General features: G+C 37.5%; 2 protein-coding genes across 2 annotated transcripts; both read left to right on the top strand.

Moving 5' to 3' along the window:
* Positions 1-4652: 4652 nt before the first annotated feature.
* LOC125477954 (receptor-like cytosolic serine/threonine-protein kinase RBK2) lies at positions 4653-7635 on the top strand. Its single transcript, XM_048585490.1, has 8 exons — positions 4653-4841; positions 5147-5575; positions 5694-5942; positions 6102-6259; positions 6376-6455; positions 6546-6681; positions 6810-6959; positions 7209-7635. Exons 2-8 carry the CDS (start codon positions 5215-5217, stop codon positions 7392-7394), a joined length of 1320 nt encoding a protein of 439 aa, XP_048441447.1. The 5' UTR covers positions 4653-4841; positions 5147-5214; the 3' UTR covers positions 7395-7635.
* A 3481-nt stretch (positions 7636-11116) lies between these two features.
* Positions 11117-26565, top strand: LOC125478011 (autophagy-related protein 18g-like). The gene is made up of 9 exons (XM_048585636.1): positions 11117-11662; positions 21995-22459; positions 22594-23031; positions 23634-23879; positions 23982-24821; positions 24901-25058; positions 25258-25388; positions 25502-26068; positions 26184-26565. The coding sequence occupies exons 1-9, from the start codon at positions 11492-11494 to the stop codon at positions 26186-26188; spliced, it is 3021 nt and encodes a 1006-aa protein (XP_048441593.1). The 5' UTR covers positions 11117-11491; the 3' UTR covers positions 26189-26565.
* The last annotated feature ends 146 nt before the right edge of the window (positions 26566-26711 follow it).

Here is a 26711-nt window from a genome sequence, read left to right as displayed (position 1 = left end):
CATACCTTTGGTTGGACGTGAGAACTTCGAAAGCTCGAGAACCAGGAAACCCAGATGAGGTGCACTGTTCATCCATCGTGATCGAGGAGGTTTTGTCGAGTTTGGTGGTGTTAGAGAGCCTTAGAACTTCTTCACGAAGCTTAGGGAAGAATTTTGGAAGGTTTTGGACGTTGGGACACTCGAGTTCATCGAGTTGCAGGGTTGGCTGCTTTTCACGAAATTTCCCGATGAGATTCTGTTGGTTTTAGGTCCTAAAAGTGGTAAGATTGTGTTCTTCTCGTCCTAAGCTTCATTTTGGTGCAATTTTCATGAATTTTGGTTGAGAAATGAAGAAGATATTGAAGTTCTAAGTTTTTCCAGTTTCCGGTGATCTAGACGGCAGATAGCGGCCGGTGGCGGCTCTGGCGAGGATCATCGGAGAAGACAAAGAATATTACGTCAACTTTGATAGAATATACTAACGGCGTCAGGTATATTTAACAATATATTCCATTATTGGATGGAATATACTCTAACGCCGTTAGGGTTTCCATACGTGTGCCAGGCACGTGCCTGCGCGTGGTCGCGCATGTGGCCGTGCCTTAACTGGTGCATGATAGCTAGCATGCCTCAATCTAGGTCGGGGTGTGTCATATATATTGCTAATATGTTCTTAAGCCATCATTCCTTGTTGATCCTTCAAAAACCCAATTAGCTATTTTTTTTTATTTAATTTACAACTAGCATTACCAGTACTTCATCAATATTTGTACCTTTTATTTTGATAAATTACATGAAACATACAAAGACTTAGTGTCACAACGGAGCTAAACCACAATCAGGAAAATAACTTTTCACGATAGATATCAAACATGGGGTATGCTATCCACATATTTTTTGTACTTCTCACACACCTCTTATTAATTTTTGTCTGTTGATCTTCTTCAATTCATCTGATCCGACGGCCGAAAACTAAAAAGATGTGGAAGAAATAAAAAATAGTGTGTGGATATCACACCCCATCCAACATATCATAAATGTATATAGTCTTTACTATCCATGTGAATCAAAGTTAAGACTTTTTATAAACTAGTTTTTTATCTATTATTTATTTTTTAATGAGAGAATAAGAAAGTTAGTTGATCAGTTAGGATATCCGAAACTGATTTAAATAAGCTGGAATTGAAAATTCCCACCTACCATGGTACAAATTTTAAAGCAGACTCTGGACGATTTCGACATAATTTTTATAAAATTATAAATATTATCTGTGGATTGGTGGTATGATTCGATAAGCTTAAGAAACAAGCGACATGTAATGTTTATATATTAATTAGTTATGCATCATACTCTATATGTATGGGACACAAGACAACGGCGAATGTACATTGAAATCAAGGTAGTCTTAGGATCATTTGGAATTCGGTTAAATATACATATGAAAATCTTTGGAGAACCCTTCGAATGATAACAAGTCCACCAAATTTTCAACGAAATGCATCAGTGAATAAATTCAAATACTTTTACGCTAGTCTTCGCACTCAGTTTCTATTAAAAAACTTAAACATTTACCACTGGGACCCCAAATGTTCGAATTCTAAATCTATCATCTATAACTATAATTGATGATGGGTATGATTAGTTGGAACGATTTCTTAATTTGCGAGTGAAGAATGTCCTTAATCATTCTCATAATCTAAGTTCCTTGCGTTAGGGTTTTGAATATTTCATGCAAGGTGAAATAGAGTGACGTGTTAAAAAAAAAATGAAAAATAATTAGAGTGATCATTGCATAGGAAATGATTACAAATTCGCCAAAGGGGTGATCTTCGGTTCGAAACCAATAATATTTAGACAATGCGCATCTGATACAGTGTATACTAAATCGCATGTTCACGTTTCATCAAAGAACTTAACATTTTTTTTTTTTTAAAGAGGACAATTTATGATAAGCAACAGTTATTCATTTTTTTGGAAGTCGGGAAGACTTAAAGAGGCATTTCAGCCTTCCCCTATTCACAAGTCTAGCTTCCACACTTTTCGTGTTTAAAAGAAATCTCGCAATCCGTCAATTACCACTGAACACTAGCTCGTGGTTAAAGAACTTGTTCATAATACAATATTTATATTAGATTGGATTAGATATTTTTAGATTCTCGTAGCAAATCTGTCATCTGATCCAGTCATGCCGATTCTAAATTTAAGAGATCCAATTTACTCTGCCAAATCTTCAAAACCAATGGAAGATTTTATTTAAGTGTTAAATTGAAAATTGAATTGGATCGGTAGGTTTAGGTAGCTTCAATCTTGAACACCACTAGCAATTAATACTCAAAGATTACAATTTATATTTCAATTAATAATTAGGGTATTTAAAAATATTTTCTATCACTTAGTATTACAGTTTAGTTGTTTTCCTCTTTACTGTTTATGTTCGATTTTCGTCAAAGACAAATTTAAACCACATTATTGCTAGTTCAATTATGAGGCTAAACCGACCCCCTTCCCTATAGTATAAATAATATTGTTTGTTAAAAAAAAAAATTGCACCGCATCACTACTTCTCGTGAGGTGAGAGAGAACAAATTGCTCATGAGTTGAGAAATCAATTTACATAGCATGAGATACTACTGTGACGGTGATCTGTGCTATATAAATTTTTCTAGTGAGATGGACAAGAGATCTCTAACTAAATAAAAACCAAGTTACGCTAAATCAACTGATCATGTGCGATAACAGCCTTTATGATTACTACCATTGAGCAATATAGCTCTTTACTCATAGTATGCTCCACACAAAGCAATGCGATATTCACATACTACCTTATAAAGTCTTCATCATGGACCAGTATTCTCATATATAATTATTGTTAATTAGGCACCAAACATCAACCATAAGGGATAAGCTTAGCTTACCAATCCTGTTAAGTTCAACTGAATTGACTTTGGACAGTCTTAGGCAAAGGTCTACATCACTATTAGATAAATAACTAAATAACACATTAATTAAAATCGACCGTAATCCGTATCTAAATTCTCACAACTAAATAACAACCAAAAGTCCTAAACCCTAATTTCTTGACTAGCATTAGGAATTGAAAGGATTTTTCCGTGTGATCGGAAAACGGTACGACACGTGTCTTTATATAATTAGGGGAAGTTTTTTTAAGTGTTCTTTTAATTGTATAATGATATATTGCGTCTCACCCCTTGTTTCAGTTGTTGAAAATTTTCTTTAGAAATTGGATCTACGCCACTTAATGCACAGTAAGTTGGTGCTACGTAAACTTACCCAAAAATAAATAAATCATATTCTCGATAGGTATTCCCACGACCAATATTGTTCCTTTAGCAATAAAAATTCCTAAAATCTTTAGGATTAGTCTCTACTTTAATTTGTTTCGGATATTAAATTTTACTAAATCTTTAAGGATTCCCAGTGTAATAAAGCTATATGCTTTCAATTCAAACCCTTTATAAATAGTTGTATACGGTAGGTTTCACATTGTTAACCTAACTTTATGTATTTTATTATACGTGAAGACTTTGAACTCGAGCGCTCTTTCAATATCAAGAAGATAAGACGTACTTCTGCCGCATAAGGTAATCACAGTCTTCTTGTTAAATTCTAGTATCAATTGTAGAGCACGTTACTTACAAAATCACATTTATATCATGAATTTGATTCTCGCATTAGTTTGCATCGTCTACATCCACAATATGACGAGAAAATACAAAGTACATTTGTTTCTTTTTCTTCTTTTTATTACAAAGAAAATCAATTTTAAGATGTCTACTCGCATGTTACGCACATCGTGTCACTTTAAGCTACATGGTTTTCTATGTTTTACAAATTATTCAGTGAAGCGAAAAAAATTAGGTTAAACTTTCGCTCAAATGAACACAATAGTTATCTACGAACGCTTAACCGATTCTTTATTCTATTTAGAAAAGATTCTAAGTTCAAATATTATCTCATACACAACTATTAGACTAAGAAAAAATAGAACTAGCGTCAAATTCCACGTGCTAGACTATCCAACATGGCATATCCTAATGGAGACCAAATCGAAGCTGTCATTGACCACAAAATCCCACGTATATTCGGACCAAATCGTATTTAGTGTTATATGCTCCACATAGACGTAGACATAGGATAAAGAGTTCCCCACATAGACATGGGATAAAGAGTTCCCCCTGCCTACCACATATATTTTACAAGTCGAAATATGCTATGGAGATTATTTTTATAAATTCAGATTTTTTCCAGATTTTGTAGTTTTGTATTCACGGATCGAGAAACCTGGACTGTACTAGAGAGAGATTATGATCTTTGGTTTGTGTAAAGAGAATTAGTTGAATGAGCTAATGGAGGTCGTAGAGTTTAAAATAAGTGATCTTAATTCCAAAGTCCATACTACCAAACGGCTAAATTCGAAGAAGAGTAAATTAAATAATGTGATGATTAATAATTATAATCTATTTTTATTATTTGAAAAAATAATAATTCAACTAGCAATCATCATATCGTATAGCCTACGATTATGATTGAAAAAGATACGTCTCTGACATAATTCTTATAATTTTTAATTATCAATAATTAATTTTTATAAAAATTTGAAAGAAAATAATTTGTGAATAGTTTCCCGGGAAACCTTGAAAAGAGAGCCATTCGTTGAAGCGGTAAGAGTAAATCAGAATCCAAGTCCACTTGTTTTCCTTCTTCTTCTTGCTCATCTTCCAAATCTCTGAACATTCTCTCTCTCTCTCCTCTCTCTTCATCTCTCTGTTTAATTATTCAATTTTTCTATGGGGAGTATAACAGAAATTTAACAGAACCTTCACTGCTCAGCCGCCATGTTGGTATGCTCAAAGTTTCTCATTTTTTTTTTTCTGTTAGTTTTGTGTGTTTCTGTGTTTGCACACTTTGTGCTTGTGGATTTGCCTCAGTGAGTAATTGCATGTCAAGACAGAGAGCTCTGTGAATTCTTCTGCCTCTTGAGATTCTTCAGTTTTTTGTTTATCTTAATTGGGTCTTAATTATTTTCTCTGGACTTTATGGATTCCCACACTTTTTGTTCTAAAGTTTTGAACTTTATGACATTTTTTATCAACCCTTCTAATTTCTTCTGAATTTTCATCTAATTTTTGTGTCTCTTTTGATGCAGAGGAGCACGTAAACAGTTGGATGAATTGAAAGATTTGGACTTTTGGCGAGTTCTGATCTTTGAACATAATGAAGGAGAAGGCTGAGAGTTACTCTCCCAAGGGAGTTCTTGAGGACTATTTTCGGAGCTCGGATTCCGAAACGAGCTCCGAGAAAGAGCCCACGCCGGACTCAGAAACTCAGCAGAATTCGAAACAGAGTTCTAGGTGGCGTGGACTTGTTAAATTGTTGACAACTAAGTCCAAAAACCCTTTAGCCACGACAGTGCATCCGCTGCGGAAATTCTCTAAGAGAATGAGCAGCAGCATGAGGGAGATTATCGGGCCGAAATTTCAGGCAGACGATGCTGAATTGATGTACCCTTTCAAGTCACCGTGGAAGAACTTCTCCCTGTATGAGCTACAGGCCGCAACCAAATCTTTTAGCCACGGTTAGTAGACTTGTTACAATTTTTTCCTTTGTCAGCATTCCCATTTCGGAAAGATTGTTCAGCAAATTTCGCTTTATGAATGCGTTGTGATAATTGTTTTGCTTGTGTTTTGATACAGAAAATCTGATTGGAAAGGGGGGTTATGCTGAAGTCTTCAAGGGCTGTCTGTCAAATGGGCAACTTGTGGCAATCAAACGGCTAACCCGGGGACAGGAGGAGATCACCGGGGACTTCTTAGCGGAGATCGGTGTCATGGCTCATGTGAAACATCCCAATACTGCCAGGCTGATTGGGTATGGTGTTGAAGGAGGGATGCATTTAGTTCTTGAGTTGTCTACAAAAGGAAGCTTGGCTTCTGCGCTTTATGGTCAGTCTACAGTTTTTGATCCCCATCATGCTGCTATTTTAATTTAACAGAAAGTAAAACCACAGTTTTTGTGTCCCCTTCGTCGCATATTAGAGTAGTTTATAATGGACGTCGTCTTGTAAATAAAAGTAATATCTGTGTACTGATTTATTTTTATAGGTTCCGAGGAACAGAAGCTCGATTGGGGCATCCGGTATAAAATTGCAATAGGTGCAGCTAAGGGTTTGCACTATCTTCATGAGGGTTGTCAAAGGAGAATTATCCACAGAGATATTAAGGCTGCAAACATTTTGCTCACCGACGATTTTGAGGCCAAGGTATGCTCTTTTGAACTTTATGTTTTGTAGCTTGAATTTCTTTCTTCTGTTGTACTCTTGCTTCGATTTCTTAAGTTCTATGAATACGGCGACTGATCTGGATGACTTTCATACAGATTTGTGACTTTGGTCTTGCAAAATGGCTACCGGAGAAATGGACTCACCACATTACATCAAATTGTGAGGGCACATTTGGGTATGTAATCTTATAATTGCTTCAATCTTCTGTTATCCAGCCAAGATTTTAGCTTGTTTTGATCTTATATATTTTTCCCGCAATTCGCAGCTATCTTGCGCCCGAGTTCCTACTGCACGGCATAGTAGATGAGAAAACAGATGTGTTTGCGTATGGTGTGGTGCTCTTGGAACTAGTCACTGGACGACGAGCTCTAGATTACTCGCAGCAAAGCCTTGTTATGTGGGTGAGTTATCTACTTTTCTTTCCCACTTGAATTCCATAAGCATATGCTGTATATCTTCGTTTGTTTAATTTTGCTCAAATACGTCGAACAATATTCATAACACAGAGTTTATTTCTGTACTTTAACAGGCACGGCCTTTGCTGAAGAAGAATGCAATTAAAGACTTAGTTGATCCTTCTCTAGCTGATGAGTACAACCGTCGCCAGGTGAATCTTGTACTGTTGGCTGCTTCTTTATGCATACACAAGTCCTCGATACGCCGGCCAAGTATGAGTGAGGTATGCTCGATTTGCTTGTTTGTTTCATTTTTCTTAAGTTATGGTCCAGTTGGATTTGCTTCTAGAAGGGATAAAGTGCTTCTAGGTCATAGAAACGCTTTCTAGAGAACACATCCAAACGCTTCTTGAAAAAGCACTTCCAAGTACTTTTCCATGAAGCACATGGGTTATTAAATAAGCACTTCCACCATAAACTTGCATTGATCTAATTGAATCCATATGATTCTACATTTCCACTTGTGGTTATAGGTGGTACAACTTTTGAGTGGAGATCTTGGCTGCCTGAAGTCCGTGAAGAAAAGCTTATCGATGCCAATTTTCCGGAAGGCATTGCGCGAAGAGCTCATCGACACAGAAGACTGTAGCACAACCATTCGGGCAGGCTCTCGAACTGTGGAAGCCGGCAAAGTAACGGGACACGGAAACTTAGAGTAATTGAAATGGAAACTATAGGAGTTTTGTGGTATGGTCCAACCAGTCCAAAGAAGGAAATTAATGAATACGATTCTCAAAGTATGTAATGTGTACATATAAGACTTAAAAGACGAAAAGGAAAGAGTGACAAATGTGTTTTATCCAACCCACCATGTACATGATAGAATCCAATACAAATCACAATCAAAGAAAAGAATGTTTAGTAAGTTAAGTAATGATAGAGCATTATGTTTTCCTACCACATTATGGGTTGTATTTTTGTTTTTGCCAAGATATTGACTTACCACATGTGACATGTTTATCAACAACTAAACCATAATTAGAAATTTAGAGGGCTATGGTCAATCGATATAGAAAAATTTTGGTTATCTGATCACGTCATTTTTACGACACTTCCTATAAAATTATGCGATTATATGTATTTCTAATCAACGTTGTACATGGTGTACATGATGTGAGAGCTGTCTTAGTTAGACTGACATTTCTTACTAATTTAGCAATTCTAGAGTTGTATCTTGTAAGTTAATCCATGCATAAAAAGATTGAGATCAACTCACGCATGTAGATGTGGTTTGTCCGATGAAGCTGAATGTTTTGATCTAGCAAAAGGTTTCTGGTGGGCTATCAACGGCCAAATCTGCATGTTCGATTGAGTTGATCCATGCATTGACGGCAAAATCATCCCATGTTCGTGCCAGTCGGATTCTCTCTCTTTGCGAAGATATTAGGGATCTTTCAATCACTTCCGTTCATCATATATTGTGCGATAAAAAATCATTGTAAATTTTTATATTTAAAACTGAATATAAACAATACATGATAAAATGATCAGATATGATTAAAGAATCTCCCAAATCTTTATAAAAGAGAACATTCGAAGATCCAGACTTATGTTGGTGCCTCATATGCATCAACAGTCATATGAGTTTAGAAGTGTGCGTACAACAAATTATAGCACTTATATTGGAAACATGAATAAACTCATTAATGAATTCAGACCCTTTCTAAATCTCTGTATCTAGAGTTAATAGATCATACAATCCTGATCAGTCACTAGAAAAAAAGAGATCCGGCTCGTTTAAAGGTTTTGTTTTATATAAGGTGGGCCAACAAATAAACTAATGAGAGCTACACTGGCTCTGGACACGGAGCCGGACAAGATTGAAATTCCATTAAATTGCCGGACAAGATTGGAATTTCATTAAATGACGGTAGAAAGTTGTTCAGTCAAATTAAAACATTGCTAGGCTAGGCTAGGCCGGGGTATGCAGTGGCTCGGCGCAGCGCGCGTAGCCATAGGTGGTATCGGGGCCTATCGGCAAGTTTTGTTGTGAACCCGGCACGTAACCCAACGCCGGATGGCGTATTTCACCCAACCAAAGTCGTCAGCTTTTCCAACTCCCTAAGTTACTCCGACGCTAACGTTCCTCCCTTTCGAGACCGGATTCTGGCTTAATTCTCTTTGCGAATGTTTTGAAAATTTATAAATCATGTTTGTTCATCGTAGATTAAGTATATTAAGAATAATTAAGCACATGAAATGTTATAATACAATTGGTTGAATTTTGTTTTTTCTATATTCCCATGAAGTGTATTATTACATTTGATATACCGTTTCGTGTTTCCAATACATTAAAAAATCTCTCAAGACGAGAAATTCTCATGGTACATGATTGTGCCCAACTAGGCTGGGTAATTCCTGACACGATTTGATAACCCGACACGATACGATACAAAATTAATAGGTGTTCGGATCAACACGATAATAAATCGAGTCGTTATCGGGTAACCCGATAAGCACTTGTTAAGATAACGGATTGGTTCGGGTATAAGCGTGGATAACACGATACACGATGAGCAAAATATTAATTTTATAATTTTATAATCCTAAAAAAATACTATAATAATTATATATATTAATTTAACAATTTTATACCCCTAAAAACTATAATATGTATATTAAATTAAATATTAAAAATTGGTGATCATTGGATCAGCTTCAATATACATACCATTCAATTTCTTAAGTGCTATATGTACAAAATAAATAAATTTAAATCTACTTGTTTGTATATACTTCGATATCACATCAGCAAAAAATTGCAAAAAAAAAACATTCAGAGATCAAGTAATGGGACAAAATTTTTCGACTGTTATCAACGAAAAATCACGATTTTAACGATTATTTTAACTTCGATTTTGATTTTTTTTTACAGCTACACTCCTTGATCCTATATGAATACAATGAATGAACTCGATTTTCAATTTAAAATATTTACATTAGTGGATACCACAAAATCTTATGTTATACCTAATGAAAGTATGAATAAACTCTTTAGTGTTAGTGAATCTATCGTTTTGATGGGATACACATTCTACGAAACTAATTTCAATGATCCAACCATCAAACTTGTTTGTATATGCTTCGAGATCGCATATGCTAAAAATCACAAAAATCAAAGATTCAAAGATCAAGTAACGGGACAAAAAATGTCGACGGTTATAAACAAAAAATCACTATTTAACAGTTATTTTAACTCCGATTTTGATGAATTTTTACAGCTACACTCCTTGACCCTATATGAATACAATGAATAAACTCGATCTTCAATTTAAAATATTTACACTAATGGATACCACAAAATCTTATGTTATACTTAATGACAATATAAATAAACTCAAGTGTTAGTGAATCTATCATTTTGATGGGATGCACATTCTACAAAACTAATTTCAACGATCCAACCATCAAACTTATTTGTATATGCTTCAAGATCGTATATGCCAAAAATCGCAAAAAAACAAACATTCAGAGATCAGGTAACGAGACAAAACTTTTTGACGGTTATCAACGAAAGATCACGATTTAACGGTTATTTTAACTCCGATTTTGATGATTTTTTACAACTACACTCCTTGATCCTATATGAATACAATGAATGAATTCGATGTTCAATTTAAAATATTTACACTAGTGGATACCATAAAATCTTATGTCATGATGATCTATGAAAATTGAGGATTTTGTAAAAGGAATAACATGCAAATTTGAAGTTCCAGTGGCAAGGTTTCAACTTTTGAGAAAGGTTCCACAACCTTGAAAACAAAAATTCTTTCATTTTGCATATCCTTGCACATTTAATATTTTGTAATAGACTAGTAGCGCATGAATGTTTGTTTATTAGGCTCTTATTTTCGAGTGTAGATGTAGTACTTAAACAACAAATGTGTTTTAATGTTTTAAAGTAATTTTTATGTGGCAATGTGTGGTATATGCAAATTTAAGAAAAACAAATATATTTTTCTTAACGGGTCGTAACGGGTCGGGCCAAATGACCCGACCTGTTAAGGACCCGTTAAGATAACGGGTGTAACACGATACGATTCTTTAAGATAACAGATGTTACACGAAAACGACACGAACATAATAAACACAATCAGTTTGCTAGGCCTATGCCCAACTATCTTACAAAACGTGTTTAACTCTTAATTGATAACTATCTAACAAAAAGCTTTTAACTCTTAATCAATAACCAAATTCAAACAAGAAATAACCAAAATTTACACAGTGAAAAATTACTTTTACTGACTCACATAGACTGTTACTTGAGAATAAGAATCATCTCCGGAATCTCTTTATGAAGATCCTAAAAATCCTTAAATCATGTCTGTTTATTGTATTTCATTTCCGTTGTAGAAGCGAGACATAACCACCAACACCAAAACCAAACACCCAGCGCCCGCAGAAGAGAGAGAAACAAGAGAAAGATATGATGATGAGAATGAAAAAGAAATAGAAAACTGAAAGCGCAAGAGAAAAAAAAAAAAGAAATAAAAAAAAGGAGTGTCTGATCCTATATATATAATTATATCTATATATATATAGAGAGAGAACTTAGCGAAGCACGACGAGACCACACGCCTTGTTGAGGAGCCTTGTTGTTGTTGCAGTTGAAGTCAAAGATCTTCCTAATCATAATCATCAACTGTAATTAGCGGATGCTATATAATCCGATCGCCAGCGATCGGAGATGCTCATCGGAGGTGGAGGCTGAAGGAAGATACAAAGTGCTAGGTGAAGGCGGTGGCGGTGGAGGATGAAGAAGAGTAAGGGGAAGAACAATGGCTTGTTGCCGAACTCGCTTAGGATTATTTCGTCGTGCCTTAAAACTGTGTCGACGAATGCGAGCACCGTCGCTTCTACTGTTCGCTCTGCCGGTGCCTCTGTAGCTGCTTCGATTTCTGCTTCCGAGGACCAGAAGGATCAGGTGTAAAAACAATTTCCTAATTTTGCTTATTTTTAATTGAATTTTATTTCCTATTTTAGCTTCTGAAGTAGTGATTATTCATGTCGTAATTATTCTGGAGATTATTGTTGTTATTTTACTTTCCGTATTGTTTGTTGAAGTAGTGATTATTCATGAAATTTTAGGGCGGGAAGGAGGTTATAGTCAGTGGCAGCGTTGCGGAGGTCGAATCGCTGGATTCGTGTTTGTTTGGCTCCGAAGTATTTAATGAGCTTGAATTTTTGGAAAATGATTTGTTTTTTGTTTTGGCGGCGAATGGATTTGGCTACAATACTTACATGTATACAAAACAATTGATGCGAGTTTTATACGCGCACAAATTAAACCCTCTTTTTGTCAATTGTAGTATAAGTATAAGTAGGGATCGTTCTGGACCGGGGATTAGGAGGGATTGTTAATCACTTGGATTTGACTCAAAAACGTAAAAACAAGTTTAAAACACTAAACTAAACTTGAAGAATGCAAAACTAAACTTTAAAACACCAAAACAAACCAAAAGACTCAAAATACATAAAAACACAAAATAAGATAGATTAAGACTAAGACTAAACAAATATGGGGGGGATTGAGGTTTGGACGAATTTAAACTAAAATGGATAGAATGTAAAGAAAACAAATTGTAAATACGAATTTGACGAAAATGAATGAATGGATGCTAGCCAAGGGGTTCATCTCCACACATGTTACACTTGCATAATAAAAAGATTTCTAATTGCATTTCAATGAATTATGAAACTCATCACCCCGGGTTAATTAGGTCCGCTTTAATTAACCGTCAAGTTTTCCTTAAGTTAATGAATTGGATGATTGCATACGACAACCCAAAGCATTCCTCACAAGTTCCCTACATGAATTGCATAATAGAGATACAAGCAAGAATCATTAAGCATCATGAAAACTATAAGTGTTGACGAGGCATTCGTTACTATGATTGCATGAAACTTATGCCAAGAATTTGTTTAACGCGATTGTTTATAAGCAACCTCCACTACTTGTGAATATAAGTTCATAACTATTACGTGAAACTCACTTATATTCTAGCGTCAAATTCATGCATGAAAATCAAGCGTCGACTCTTAATAAACATACATAAATAGGTTATCAATCAAATAGTTAAACAAATTGAATTCACAACTTATGAAACGTAATTAGAAGTACTCAAATCATAATGCAAGCATAAACATATATTTCGAATCACCCCCTAGCTAAGGGGGGTTTAGTTCCTCATACTTACAAAACAAAGAGAATTGAAATTAAACGTTGAAATCAAAGAAACGCCTAAACATTCCAACAACTCAATCTTGAATTGTATGAACGTTTAGGCCCTCTTATCTTCCTCTTTATTGTGGCACAAGGACTAAGGGATAGTTGGTTGGGGGAATGGAAGTGTGGAAAAGAGTGAGGAGTGATGGAAGTGGAAGATGGTTTTTGGATTCTAAGGGAGAGAAACTCAAGGCTAAGGAAGTGTTTGTGGTGTGTTGTGTTGTGAATGAGATGATATGTGAATGAATGAATGCAAGGGTATTTATAGGAGGAGTGGAGATGTATATGGCTATTTGTTTAAGGTGTTTGTGGTGTTGTGTTGTGTTGTGAATGATGAAAGAATAAAGGGTGCATGTGGGGTGGAATTGAATGAATGCAAAGTGAATGAATAATGAAATGGGAAAGCATGACCAAGGTGGAAATGCATGTGATGGGTGGGAACAAAGGGGGAAACATGGCACAAGGGTGATGTTGTTGATGTGTGAATGCATGTGTTGAATTGGTGGTGCAATGATGAAAGAATAAGTGCATGTGGAAGACTTGAATGAATGCAAAGTGAATGAATAATGAAATGAGAAATGTTGGAAAGTGATGGTAGTAATGCACGGTTTTGGTTGGTTTTTTTTTATGATTTAAAATGTTTATGCATGATGAAGAGTTAATAAATAATGCATGTAGGGTTAGCTAGGTTGTGTGATGATGAGTGTATGTGGAATAAAGAATGAATGGTGGTGTAATGATGAAGTGAATGCATGTGGAATTAAAGAGGGAGAATGTGATGAAATGATGAAGTAGGAAGGTGGAAATGCATGTGAGATGTTGGAAAGGAATTGGGTTAAAGAATGGGAGTGCATGTGCTAGGTTGTTGTTGTGATAAGTGATAAGTGATAGGTGTATGGTTATGATAAGTAGATGAGTGTATGGTTATGATAAGGAGATGAATGAATGATATGTTAAGTGATAAATGAATGATATGTGGTGAGTGATAAGTGAATGTAAGTGATAATAAGGCTAGTTTAAAGGGCTAGGGTTTAAGTACATAGAATGGGCCTAAAATAGGTTGGTTTGCATGGCATAATATGTTTGATTGGGTTAGAGGTTTTCCATGGCTCAAAGGATTTGTTTGATTGGGCTAGGCCCTTTGTTTGATGTCCCCAAAGAGTATACAAGGTTTCAATTTCGTCCATCCTCTTTGCTCCATGATTAAGCTATCCAATCCATGCCCAAAAGTGCCCCAAATAGCCTCAAAATGCACTTTCTTGCTCCCTAAGCCCTTAGAACCTGAAAACACACAAAAGAAGCATAAATGACTAAAATAACTATGAATTAACAACATAGATGCACGAAAACAAGCTAAGTAAGTCGCCTAAATATGCTCCTATCAAACTCCCCCACACTTAACTTTTGCTAGTCCTCGAGCAAAACAGAAATAAAAACAAATAAACAAAACAACACTAAACACGTAAAACACAACCTAAACCTTCCAACAACCGTCTTAGGGATTTCCAATGCACATGACATGTTAAAAATCATCATTCTCACAGATTTTAGTCATCTTCACACTTAAGTACATTCTTAATCATAGTCACCATATACTAGTTCACAATTAAGCATTTAAAACCATGTTTTGAATGTAGTAACATGCCTTAGAGAATTTGCTCAATTCCTTACAAGATATGCACTCGATTTTCACTCAGAATTTCTAACTACACACCCTAATCTAGTCATATGTGAGAAGATTGATGTAAACATGAAAACGAACACTCACATATATGTATCGCAATTTCTGGAGTTAATAAGCATGTTTAGATATGATCTCATGAATGGAATGCTACTACTTAGACGCGAGAACCAGTGACACCATATGCTCATACCAAATTCAAACTCCACAATTGAAATGCACAACACTCAAGATAGAAGTCAAGGGTTGTAACGGGGCTTGGGATATTGCTCACAAGGAAAGGTAGGGATAAACAAAAGTTCTTTAAACAATAGCAAGCAAAGTAATGAAATTAAGGCTTAGAATTCACTTGGCATGCAGAAATCAACTTTTAGACATAAGGGGGAGATTCAACAACTCTTAGGGCCTAATTTATTGTTTTGGGCCCTTACTTCAACCAACAATACTTTTCAACTCTTTTTTCTTTTCTTTTTTTTTCTTTCTTTTTGGCCGTGCCTATGGCACATCAACTTACATAAACACTCTTTCCCCCACACTTATTTTCTGCAATACCTTAATCAAAAGGAATTCATTGCTTACTATGCTTCAAGAACAAGGGTAAGGACAGTCATATTCTAGGTTAGGTGAGGATAAAGTGGGTTAACAAGGAATAAAGGCTTAACAAGGCTCAACGAGGTTAACTTAAACATAAAATGAATGAAGGGCACATGGCTATTTGGCTTTGATGGTGGTCACTACACAACTTCATCTTGAATATGTGTTATGCAAATCAATAACATGCTTTGAATGAAATGGGCATGAGTTCTAGCATTTGGAACTATATGATGAAACGCCTTCTAAGTAGTAACCAAGCAAAGAATAATGAGATCATGCAACGACTTTAGAAAACAAGAAATCACTTGATTATACTCTCAAAAAAGCGTTATAGGCTCAAGTCTCTCAGGGTTGTAGCGTTTGTTTGAGTTCCTTCCTTCAGGCATGTTACAAAAACTAATTTTTCTTCTATGATTGCATGTGAAGTCATACATTATAACCATAACCAAGCATATACCAAGAGTAAATCAAACTTTTCTCCATGTTTATAACTCTTTTTAACAGTCATGCAATTAGAAACCAAATCCTTATCATTGTGTTGGAAGGTGACCTACGACACAAAAACGACTCAAAACACTTTTTTTAGGCTTTTCAAAACTTGTTTTTTCAAAATTTTATGTGATTTTCGAATTTTTAAGTCAAAACACACTAAACACACTTAAAAACAGCAAGAAACAACATTTGAAGTTATGGTGGATAAAACCCTACGAATTTGCATCAAAACACTTTAGTAACTCCCCCACACTTAAATCAAACATTGTCCTCAATGTTTTAAGCTTAAAACCACACTAAACACAAGCAAACATATAAACAGCAATTAAACATACTAAACATAGCAGAATGTATCTAACAAAGAGAAGAGTTTAAGGATGCAAATCTGGTTATGGAGTTTTCGTTCCATCTTCTCCTTGGTGATTGCAGTGAGGCTTGAATCTTTGTGATTCCACAGGCTTACTCTTGAACTGCGCTGCTCCTATCGTTGATTTTCCTTTGTGCTACTCTTGAACTGGGCAGTAGGCTTCCTTTGGTCTCCCCCGAAGGTCTGAGCTTCCTCCTCTTATCTGTTTCTTTGTTCAATCTCTCCAATTCGTATTGAAGAGGGTTAGAGGATAGCTCAGCAAAGCTAGGTAAGCAACCAGGGAATAGAGTCCAGATAGACTCCAAGTGCCGGCTGATTGCTTCTTTCACTTTGCCATGCAAGTAATATCAAGGACAAAGGAAAAGACAGGGAAATAGCATGATATGAGATACCTTTGCTTTTGCCCTTGATGATATGAGATACCTTTGCTTTCGAAGAGGCAGCGAATGAATCGACATGCTTCGATCCACCGTTTCCTCTTGCCTCCTTTGTTCTCCGGGCCTTTGGTATCTTCTTTGGGGGATACATCCATGGTTGAAAGTGTGTTCTCAAGAGAAGAAGAAAACTGAGCATGTTTGAGAGGGTTGGTTGCAGCTTACATTTTTCGGCGGAGAAGGAAAGTCATGCGCTTCTGGGTGTATGCCTTGCCATGAATGTTGATGTATATAAGAATTGTAATGGCAAGTGGCAATGCGGATGTGGAAATTACCTCCACGCGTCTTCTGAAAAGCTGGGAGCTTTTGACAAAGTTGCACTCGCTTTCTGGAAAGCCGGGAGCTTTCGGCGTTGTCACCCACGTTTGTCGGCTAAAGTGTGCAGCTGATTTCTCGCCTTCCACGCGTCTTCTGAAAAGCTGGGAGCTTTTGACAAAGTTACACACGCTTTCTGAAAAGCCGGGATTGCGTCTGAAAAGCTGGCGATCTTTACGCCGGAAATTCCGGTTTTGAAGAGCGGTGTTTCTTCAATTCTGAATTGGTGATTGTGTCGCCCATCCTTTAATAGAGGTGATAGATCACCTCTATCTGCACACTTTGAAGACTTCCCAAAAATCATCTTCGGCCCGTCGAGATTTTCCTCCATCCAACCCTTCTCTTTTAACTTCTTGAACAATGGCTAGCTCATCCAACCCATCGAACATTTGCTTAGATTTGAGTCTAAACAGTGATCCGGTCGCGCCTCGTCAGGGTAAGGTATGGTGCCCGTCTTTCTTATCTTCTCATGGCCCTCTTACAGATGAGGACTCTGTGATGACGAATCCAACAACGGCTACGATAGTGGCTCGGAACCTCCTCACTCCCAAAGACAGTCAGCTGCTTTCAGGACGGTCCGATGAGTTGGCCGTTCAAGAATCCCTGGCTCTGAGTGTTCAGTGCACTGGCTCTGTGTCCAACATGGGCCAACGCCTTCTTGCTCGCTCCCGTCAGGTTGAATCCTTGATGGCGGAGGTGGAGAGTCTTAAGCAGGAGATCAAACAGCTTAAGTACGAGAACCGAAGTTTGCACGTGCTTGCCAACAATTATTCAACAGGCATGAAGAGGAAGCTTGATGAGCTTGATGATCGTCAACGGTTTGCAGCTTTCTTCCAGAGGCACCTCTTTCCTGGGTCATCCAGCGTTCCACCAAGGTTTGGGGCTTTGAATGATCTATCTTCGGTGCCTCCCGCTCCCATGCCTTCCGCTCCGATGCCTCTTGCTCCAATGCCTTCTGCTCCGAGACCTCCTGTTCCGATGCCTCCTGCTCCGAAAGTGTTGCCACGTAGTGGGGCCTCACGTACACAACCTTTGTAAAGGCTCCATCTTTCTGCCATGTTTAGATACAATTGTAATTTATTGAAAAAAATCAATGAACAAGCAAAAGTTTTATTTACTGTATTGGGTTGCCTCCCAAGTAGCGCTTTCTTTTACGTCTTGCAGCCGGACGAAACCTTCTTAGGCTCATTTAGGACCCATGACATGGACTTTATCTCTGAATGGCGGGTGATACTTGAGATGATCCGGTAATGGTTTAAATTCTAGAGTGGGTGCCTGGATCATTAACAACATATCAATATAAAAGAAAATTGAAATTCGGGGAGGCGGCTTACCTGTGTGCTCCGACAAGAACTCAATGACAAACACCACTCCCTTGAAAGTTTCAGGGATATTGGACTTGGCCAGATTGCATGTGATGGTTATGACTTGTCCAATGTCGTCAAATTCAACTTCTTCGGGTGTTGTGGTTTCAAATATGTCCTCTTTGACGAATTCCCCCGTCACATCTTGCTCTTGATTCTTTGGAAAGGATTCGAAGATGCCTTTCTCACCCTCTTCTTCCTTGGATTGCATGATCCTGCAAGGAATAGGGACATTCAGTGGAACGGGGTTAGAAATAATTAACTTTGGAACAACCTTACCTGAATTGGATGGCGTAGGAGCAATAGGTGCCTGCAGCAAAAGTGTTTCCACCCTTGCCATAGGTTGCGTGTGTTCCTCTTCCTCAATTAGCAGCTCCTTATCCACTTCTTGCTCTTGAATTTGTTTCATGAACTCCATAATCTGCCCAATTTGCTCCTCCAATTTACCCAACTTCTTGTCTTGATTTTGTTCGTTCTTGTTTTGAGTTTGGACTTCCTGCGTCAAAGTAGTAAGTAATTGAAAAATCGTATCATTATCACTTGAATTACTTACATTGCTTTGGGCAGGTTGTGGTGGCTGCATAGGTGTCGTATAGAACTCATCATACAGTTGCCAATATTCCCTTTGTTGAGCCTCCTCGACTTGGTTTTGTGAGCCCTGCACCAAACAAAGTAATTCATTAAGCTTTTGATTATAATCTATTGACGAACTTGAGTTTGGTTGGGCATATTGAATATGAGGTTGTGGTGGATGCATAGACGTTGAATAGAACTCCTCATAAGGCTGCCAATATCCTTCTTGTTGAATATGTTGAGGTTCCCACCATATAGAGTTTGAATGATCACTCCAATCCGAATTGTAAGTATTGGAAAACACGTCGTTCCTTGATTGATGATGATCAAATGTACCAACTCTTTGCGTTTGGTACTCTTCCATAAGCTGTGACAAAAGAGAAGCACTATCAAGTGCCATGTCTTGCATATAAAATCAACAAAATAAAACTAAAAATATATACACACAAACGAAAATAAAACAATCCAAGAGATTAGCAAATTTGCTAATCCCCGGCAACGGCGCCAAAATTTGATGCGAGTTTTATACGCGCACAAATTAAACCCTCTTTTTGTCAATTGTAGTATAAGTATAAGTAGGGATCGTTCTGGACCGGGGATTAGGAGGGATTGTTAATCACTTGGATTTGACTCAAAAACGTAAAAACAAGTTTAAAACACTAAACTAAACTTGAAGAATGCAAAACTAAACTTTAAAACACCAAAACAAACCAAAAGACTCAAAATACATAAAAACACAAAATAAGATAGATTAAGACTAAGACTAAACAAATATGGGGGGGATTGAGGTTTGGACGAATTTAAACTAAAATGGATAGAATGTAAAGAAAACAAATTGTAAATACGAATTTGACGAAAATGAATGAATGGATGCTAGCCAAGGGGTTCATCTCCACACATGTTACACTTGCATAATAAAAAGATTTCTAATTGCATTTCAATGAATTATGAAACTCATCACCCCGGGTTAATTAGGTCCGCTTTAATTAACCGTCAAGTTTTCCTTAAGTTAATGAATTGGATGATTGCATACGACAACCCAAAGCATTCCTCACAAGTTCCCTACATGAATTGCATAATAGAGATACAAGCAAGAATCATTAAGCATCATGAAAACTATAAGTGTTGACGAGGCATTCGTTACTATGATTGCATGAAACTTATGCCAAGAATTTGTTTAACGCGATTGTTTATAAGCAACCTCCACTACTTGTGAATATAAGTTCATAACTATTACGTGAAACTCACTTATATTCTAGCGTCAAATTCATGCATGAAAATCAAGCGTCGACTCTTAATAAACATACATAAATAGGTTATCAATCAAATAGTTAAACAAATTGAATTCACAACTTATGAAACGTAATTAGAAGTACTCAAATCATAATGCAAGCATAAACATATATTTCGAATCACCCCCTAGCTAAGGGGGGTTTAGTTCCTCATACTTACAAAACAAAGAGAATTGAAATTAAACGTTGAAATCAAAGAAACGCCTAAACATTCCAACAACTCAATCTTGAATTGTATGAACGTTTAGGCCCTCTTATCTTCCTCTTTATTGTGGCACAAGGACTAAGGGATAGTTGGTTGGGGGAATGGAAGTGTGGAAAAGAGTGAGGAGTGATGGAAGTGGAAGATGGTTTTTGGATTCTAAGGGAGAGAAACTCAAGGCTAAGGAAGTGTTTGTGGTGTGTTGTGTTGTGAATGAGATGATATGTGAATGAATGAATGCAAGGGTATTTATAGGAGGAGTGGAGATGTATATGGCTATTTGTTTAAGGTGTTTGTGGTGTTGTGTTGTGTTGTGAATGATGAAAGAATAAAGGGTGCATGTGGGGTGGAATTGAATGAATGCAAAGTGAATGAATAATGAAATGGGAAAGCATGACCAAGGTGGAAATGCATGTGATGGGTGGGAACAAAGGGGGAAACATGGCACAAGGGTGATGTTGTTGATGTGTGAATGCATGTGTTGAATTGGTGGTGCAATGATGAAAGAATAAGTGCATGTGGAAGACTTGAATGAATGCAAAGTGAATGAATAATGAAATGAGAAATGTTGGAAAGTGATGGTAGTAATGCACGGTTTTGGTTGGTTTTTTTTTATGATTTAAAATGTTTATGCATGATGAAGAGTTAATAAATAATGCATGTAGGGTTAGCTAGGTTGTGTGATGATGAGTGTATGTGGAATAAAGAATGAATGGTGGTGTAATGATGAAGTGAATGCATGTGGAATTAAAGAGGGAGAATGTGATGAAATGATGAAGTAGGAAGGTGGAAATGCATGTGAGATGTTGGAAAGGAATTGGGTTAAAGAATGGGAGTGCATGTGCTAGGTTGTTGTTGTGATAAGTGATAAGTGATAGGTGTATGGTTATGATAAGTAGATGAGTGTATGGTTATGATAAGGAGATGAATGAATGATATGTTAAGTGATAAATGAATGATATGTGGTGAGTGATAAGTGAATGTAAGTGATAATAAGGCTAGTTTAAAGGGCTAGGGTTTAAGTACATAGAATGGGCCTAAAATAGGTTGGTTTGCATGGCATAATATGTTTGATTGGGTTAGAGGTTTTCCATGGCTCAAAGGATTTGTTTGATTGGGCTAGGCCCTTTGTTTGATGTCCCCAAAGAGTATACAAGGTTTCAATTTCGTCCATCCTCTTTGCTCCATGATTAAGCTATCCAATCCATGCCCAAAAGTGCCCCAAATAGCCTCAAAATGCACTTTCTTGCTCCCTAAGCCCTTAGAACCTGAAAACACACAAAAGAAGCATAAATGACTAAAATAACTATGAATTAACAACATAGATGCACGAAAACAAGCTAAGTAAGTCGCCTAAATATGCTCCTATCAACAATCACAATATTTAGTTCAGTTTTATGTTGCCTTATGTGAATTAGCAAACTTCGGGTTGAGTTTCGTCGAAATTGAGTGTTTCCGTTTTAGCTGGGAACGTTTCTTCAGTTTATGTTGCCTTAAGTGAATTGGCAAAGCTTCTTGGTTGAATTTTGGAAAGTGATTTGTTTCTGCTTTAGTGGTGAATATTCTCGTCAGTTTATGTTGCTATAAGTGAATTAGCAAACTTTGGGTTGAATCTGGCGGTTACTACGGTGATTTTTCTTATTGAGTTTTGATCGATGCGTTATTTGATTACTGTGTATATACTAGACTACTAGTTAACTTCCATTGGTGAAACAGGTAACCTGGGCTGGCTTTGACAGGCTAGAGCTTAGTCACTCTACCTTCAAGCATGTTCTCTTACTTGGTTATCAGAATGGATTTCAAGTTTTCGATATGGAAGATGCCTCTAATTTCAGTGAACTAGTTTCAAAGCGCGATGGCCCGGTTTCGTTCTTACAGATGCAGCCCTTTCCTGCTGCATCTGATGGTAACCAAGGGTTCAGAACCGCGCATCCTTTGCTGCTGGTTGTTGCTGGAGATGACACTAATGGTGTGGGAATTGTTCAGAATACTACCCACTTGGGAGGGACAGGCAGAGATAGTAATTTGGAGTCTCGGCCAGGGAACCCTGTCAGCTCTCCTACAGCTGTTCGGTTTTACTCCCTTAGGTCCCAAGGTTACGTACACGTTCTGAGGTTTCGGTCTGCTGTGTGTATGATTAGATGCAGTACTCGGATAGTAGCTGTGGGTCTTGCAAGTCAAGTAAGCACTCGGTTGCATGTGACATAAAATAGAATTTGACAAGTTTAAACTATGAGATCGAATAATTTTAAATTACACCTTCTGTATAAAGAGATTGGATGCTTATTACTGACCTTCCTGACATTTGATTGCAGATTTACTGCTTTGACGCACTCACCCTCGAAAACAGATTTAGTGTTCTTACCTATCCTGTTCCTCAGCTAGCAGGGCAAGGATCAAATGGGTTTAATGTTGGTTACGGCCCAATGGCTGTGGGTCCTAGGTGGTTAGCCTATGCTTCCAACAGCCCTCTAGTGTCAAACACAAGTTGCTTAGGCCCCCAAAACCTCACTCCTTCTCCCGGAGTTAGTCCATCCACATCCCCTGGCAATGGTAGTTATGTGGCTCGTTATGCAGTGGAGTCTAGTAAACAGTTGGCTGCTGGAATAATTAACCTGGGTGACATGGGATGCAAAACCTTGTATAAATACTGTCAAGAGATGCTCCCTGATGGATCTAACTCTCCAATATCGTCAAATTCAGGCTGGAAAGTTAGCAGGCATGCAGGCACAGAAATGGATAATGCAGGGATGGTTAGTTCTTTGCTCAGAATGAATAGCAACTTTTCATTAAGTTAATGAAAATCTCACTAATGATCTCTTGTCTAGGCTTGGAAGCTACGAAATTGAAGAATCTATTTCTCATATTGATTCTCACTTTGTTCTTTATCCTGGACATGGTGTCTTGTTTGCTTTAGGATGATAATGTGCGCAAGTTTTTCTTATATCAATCCTTAACTTCATTTAATTCTTGAAGTAGCTCTTGATAGTACTTGATATATCATTAGTAGGATTGCTAGATTAGACCTTGTTAAACGATTTTAGACTGTAGGATGCTAGCTTCTCACCATGATAAACATTGATACTGACATAGAGCACAAAGCACTATCGCATCCTTGTAGACTGCCCTCTTTACCTTTCCTATGTTGAATATAAACGTAAATGGAGCTGTTAATAATTTAGCCTATAAGAGCTATAAGATTTAGGAAAAAGAAATGGGATATGAAATTATTACGTGTTGATTATCAGATGTTTAGGACAGTGTTGTGTTATGCCTAAATTGATGGCCAGAAGTTTTAGCTTTAGCTTGAGTGAGAAGCTCTTATTCATCACTTGGTTAAAACAATTCCTTGCAGGTTGTTGTCAAAGATTTTATTACCCGAGCTGTTATATCGCAGTTTAAAGCTCATACTAGTCCAATATCTGCACTGTGTTTCGATCCTAGTGGGACCCTTCTCGTTACTGCCTCAGTATATGGAAATAATATTAATATTTTTCGGATAATGCCTTCATGCAAACGCAGTGGATCAGGTGTTCAAAACTTCGATTGGAGCTCTTCTCATGTGCATCTTTACAAACTGCATCGTGGAATATTATCAGCTGTTAGTATATATGGAGTTTTGAAGATGTTCATTCAGTTCTTTTCTGTAATTTTTGTTGTATTTTCTATCCATGCATTTTTCTAAATTTTTATCATTTGACAGATGATCCAGGACATTTGCTTTAGTCATTACAGTCAGTGGGTTGCTATTGTTTCGTCCAAGGGGACCTGCCATGTTTTTGTTTTATCCCCTTTTGGTGGTGATGCTGGATTTCGGCTTCCTAACAATCACGGTGAAGAACCCTCCCTGTGCCCAATTTTAACCCTACCTTGGTGGTCTGCTTCTTCTTGCATCATTAATCAACAATCTTTTCCACCGCCACCACCTGTTGCTCTTTCCGTGGTGAGCAGGATAAAGTACAGTAGTTTTGGATGGCTTAGCACAGTCAACAATGCCACTGCTTCAGCAACAGGGAAGGTCTTTGTGCCTTCTGGTGCTGTTGCTGCAGTTTTTCATAATTCTTTATGTCAGAGTCTTCAGCACAGTAACTCAAGGAAGAGTACCTTGGAACATCTATTAGTTTATACTCCGTCGGGTCATGTAGTTCAACATGAACTTCAGCCAAGGATAGGGGTAGAACAGAGTCATAGCGGTCTAAGTACCCAGGCAGCCACGTCTATGCATATGCAGGACGAAGAGCTGAGATTGAAAGTTGAACCTATTCAATGGTGGGACGTGTGTAGGCGGTCAGACTGGCCAGAAAGGGAGGACAGTAGTTTTGGTACCACATCCGATAGACAAGAGGTGGCTGACATAATCCAGAACAAATCAGGTTCTGATGGTACTCATAGAATGGAATCTCTAGACTTAAATGGTGCTGTTGGGGGCGAAAGGAGACTGGAAACTTATTCTGGGAAGGTCCATGATAGGTCCCACTGGTACCTCTCTAATGCAGAGGTGCAAATCAGTTCTTTGAGATTACCAATATGGCAAAAGTCTAAGGTAGTTCTTGTTTCAAGGTTACATATCCAGTTAATATTTTTCTCTGTTTTGGTGGTAATTTACTTTTTTTCTGTTCTAGATTTGTTTTTACAGGATGGGCTGTCCAAGAGCTGATAGTTTCACCGGTGGAGAGTTCGAAACTGAAAAGGTCCCTGTTCATGAAATTGAAATGAGACAGAAGGATTTGTTGCCTGTTTTTGAGCAGTTCCATTTCATCAAATCAAGCTGGGATGACAGGTGACGACCGTTTTATCTATAGTTCCCACACATTGTAGTGACTCTATAATCGAAATAATATAAGTGCTTTGATCCTTTGAGATGCTGGTGCCTGAGCTTACCAGGCCGAGGGCACAATACTGTTATGTGTTTCATTCGTGTCTTTCGTCCTTCAACCATTCTGATTCTTGTTAAATGCTCGCTTCATTGTATGATTCAGAAGCCTTGCTGGTGGGACGTATCCCAGTCATACTTTGCCACCTCATCAAGCTGAAGACAAGACCTTGGAAGAGACTGTTATATGTCACTCGAAGCCTGCATCACTTAGCTCCACTGAAAGCTCAGATGGGGGTAAGTAAACCCGTATGTTGGGCCTCTTATAAAATTCTTTCTTATAGATGATATTCCATTCTGATCATTTTAACTAATTGTTCCACATAATTACCATTTTGAATCTATATCAGGTTCGTCAAGAAGAATTGAGCATTTTCTCGATTTGGATCAAATAAACAATGAGAAGCCCCGCACAACAGTGTATCAGACCTTGGATGGCGCAGAAAGAAGAGCCAATACAATTGTTGAGCCTTCGTTAGAAAACCATGTATCTTTCAGCATTCGGCGTACTCCATCTGAACATTTTAAGAACATCGATTCTCAAGTCAACGGCTGTGTCACCAACTGTTTGCCTGTGTTAGAAAGTAAATTGAGTTCAGGAGGAAGAGTTTCTGCTGAAGAAGGCCCAGCATTTAAAGTAATTGGGGTCAGGGAGGTCTCGGTTTTATACTCTGATCAACATGCTTCGAGTACCGATATCGTGGCAGAGGGGGCTTCCACTTTGCAGCATCCGATAGATCTTTCACAGTTTTTCCAGGAGGAGCATTGTAATGCACTGGAGAAGAATGGATGCAATGGGCTAACTGAAGTCGTAGGTGACGATGTTGACAGCGACAGTAGCCACTGCGATAAGGTGAAACCCGAAGACGCGGAAGATGGTGAAATGCTTGGAGGCATATTTGCCTTTTCTGATGGAGGTTAAAATCCAAAGCTATTGCCACACTACATCATCGCACAAGATAACTTTTAAATTTCAACGATATGTTTAGATGAGTTGATAGCAACGATCTCATTGTATTTTTCTTTTTGCAGGTTGATCTATAAGTACAAAGCTGCGTGTTGCCTATTCCGACAATCAATAAGAAATGCACGACGTAAACGTGTTGCCAAAGCAAAGGTGACTTCTCTTCTCACTCTCGGAATTGTACATATTATAGATGGAAATTCAAATTTTTTTATGGATTGTGGTTAGCTGTGGGTTGACAAGGGTTTGTAGAAAGTGGATTTTGGAAGTGGTATTGCTCGCGTTGAACTATTCGCCGATCGTCCTCTTATGTCCTGTACAGATAAATTTGGTATGAAACAAAGTTCTCTCCAAGTTTGTACAACTATACTTTTATTCTTCTGATATGATGAAATGGAAACCCCAAAAAAAGAGAAAGAAATGAGAAAAAAGTACACGGTTTGATGGTAAGGTGTGCATTCTCATAACTAAACTAGTTTACTGGAAGGTGTAAAAGTTATGCTAGAATTAACCATGAAACTCGCTGCCTGTGCGATGGTACGATGTTTTATGGTTAATTCAGGACATCTTCAATCTTAATTGGTGGCGGGGGTGGG

The sequence above is a fragment of a genome, unplaced genomic scaffold (genome assembly GCF_019419815.1).
Source record: "Pyrus x bretschneideri cultivar Hongxiangsu unplaced genomic scaffold, Pyrus_bretschneideri_v1 Contig23, whole genome shotgun sequence".
In the NCBI taxonomy this organism is placed as follows: Eukaryota; Viridiplantae; Streptophyta; class Magnoliopsida; order Rosales; family Rosaceae; genus Pyrus; species Pyrus x bretschneideri.
The sequence above is the reverse complement of the archived record's forward strand: the minus strand, read 5'-3'. Positions and strand labels throughout refer to the sequence as shown.

Bases quoted from the DNA above. Each gene is read 5' to 3' on its own strand.
- LOC125477954 (XM_048585490.1), top strand. From the start codon at position 5,215: ATGAAGGAGAAGGCTGAGAGTTACTCTCCCAAGGGAGTTCTTGAGGAC. The intron at 5,943-6,101 runs GTCAGTCTACAG...TTATTTTTATAG, and splicing joins CTTGGCTTCTGCGCTTTATG to GTTCCGAGGAACAGAAGCTC. The intron at 6,682-6,809 runs GTGAGTTATCTA...GTACTTTAACAG, and splicing joins AGCAAAGCCTTGTTATGTGG to GCACGGCCTTTGCTGAAGAA.
- LOC125478011 (XM_048585636.1), top strand. From the start codon at position 11,492: ATGAAGAAGAGTAAGGGGAAGAACAATGGCTTGTTGCCGAACTCGCTT. The intron at 24,822-24,900 runs GTAGTTCTTGTT...TTTCTGTTCTAG, and splicing joins CAATATGGCAAAAGTCTAAG to ATTTGTTTTTACAGGATGGG. The intron at 25,389-25,501 runs GTAAGTAAACCC...AATCTATATCAG, and splicing joins CACTGAAAGCTCAGATGGGG to GTTCGTCAAGAAGAATTGAG.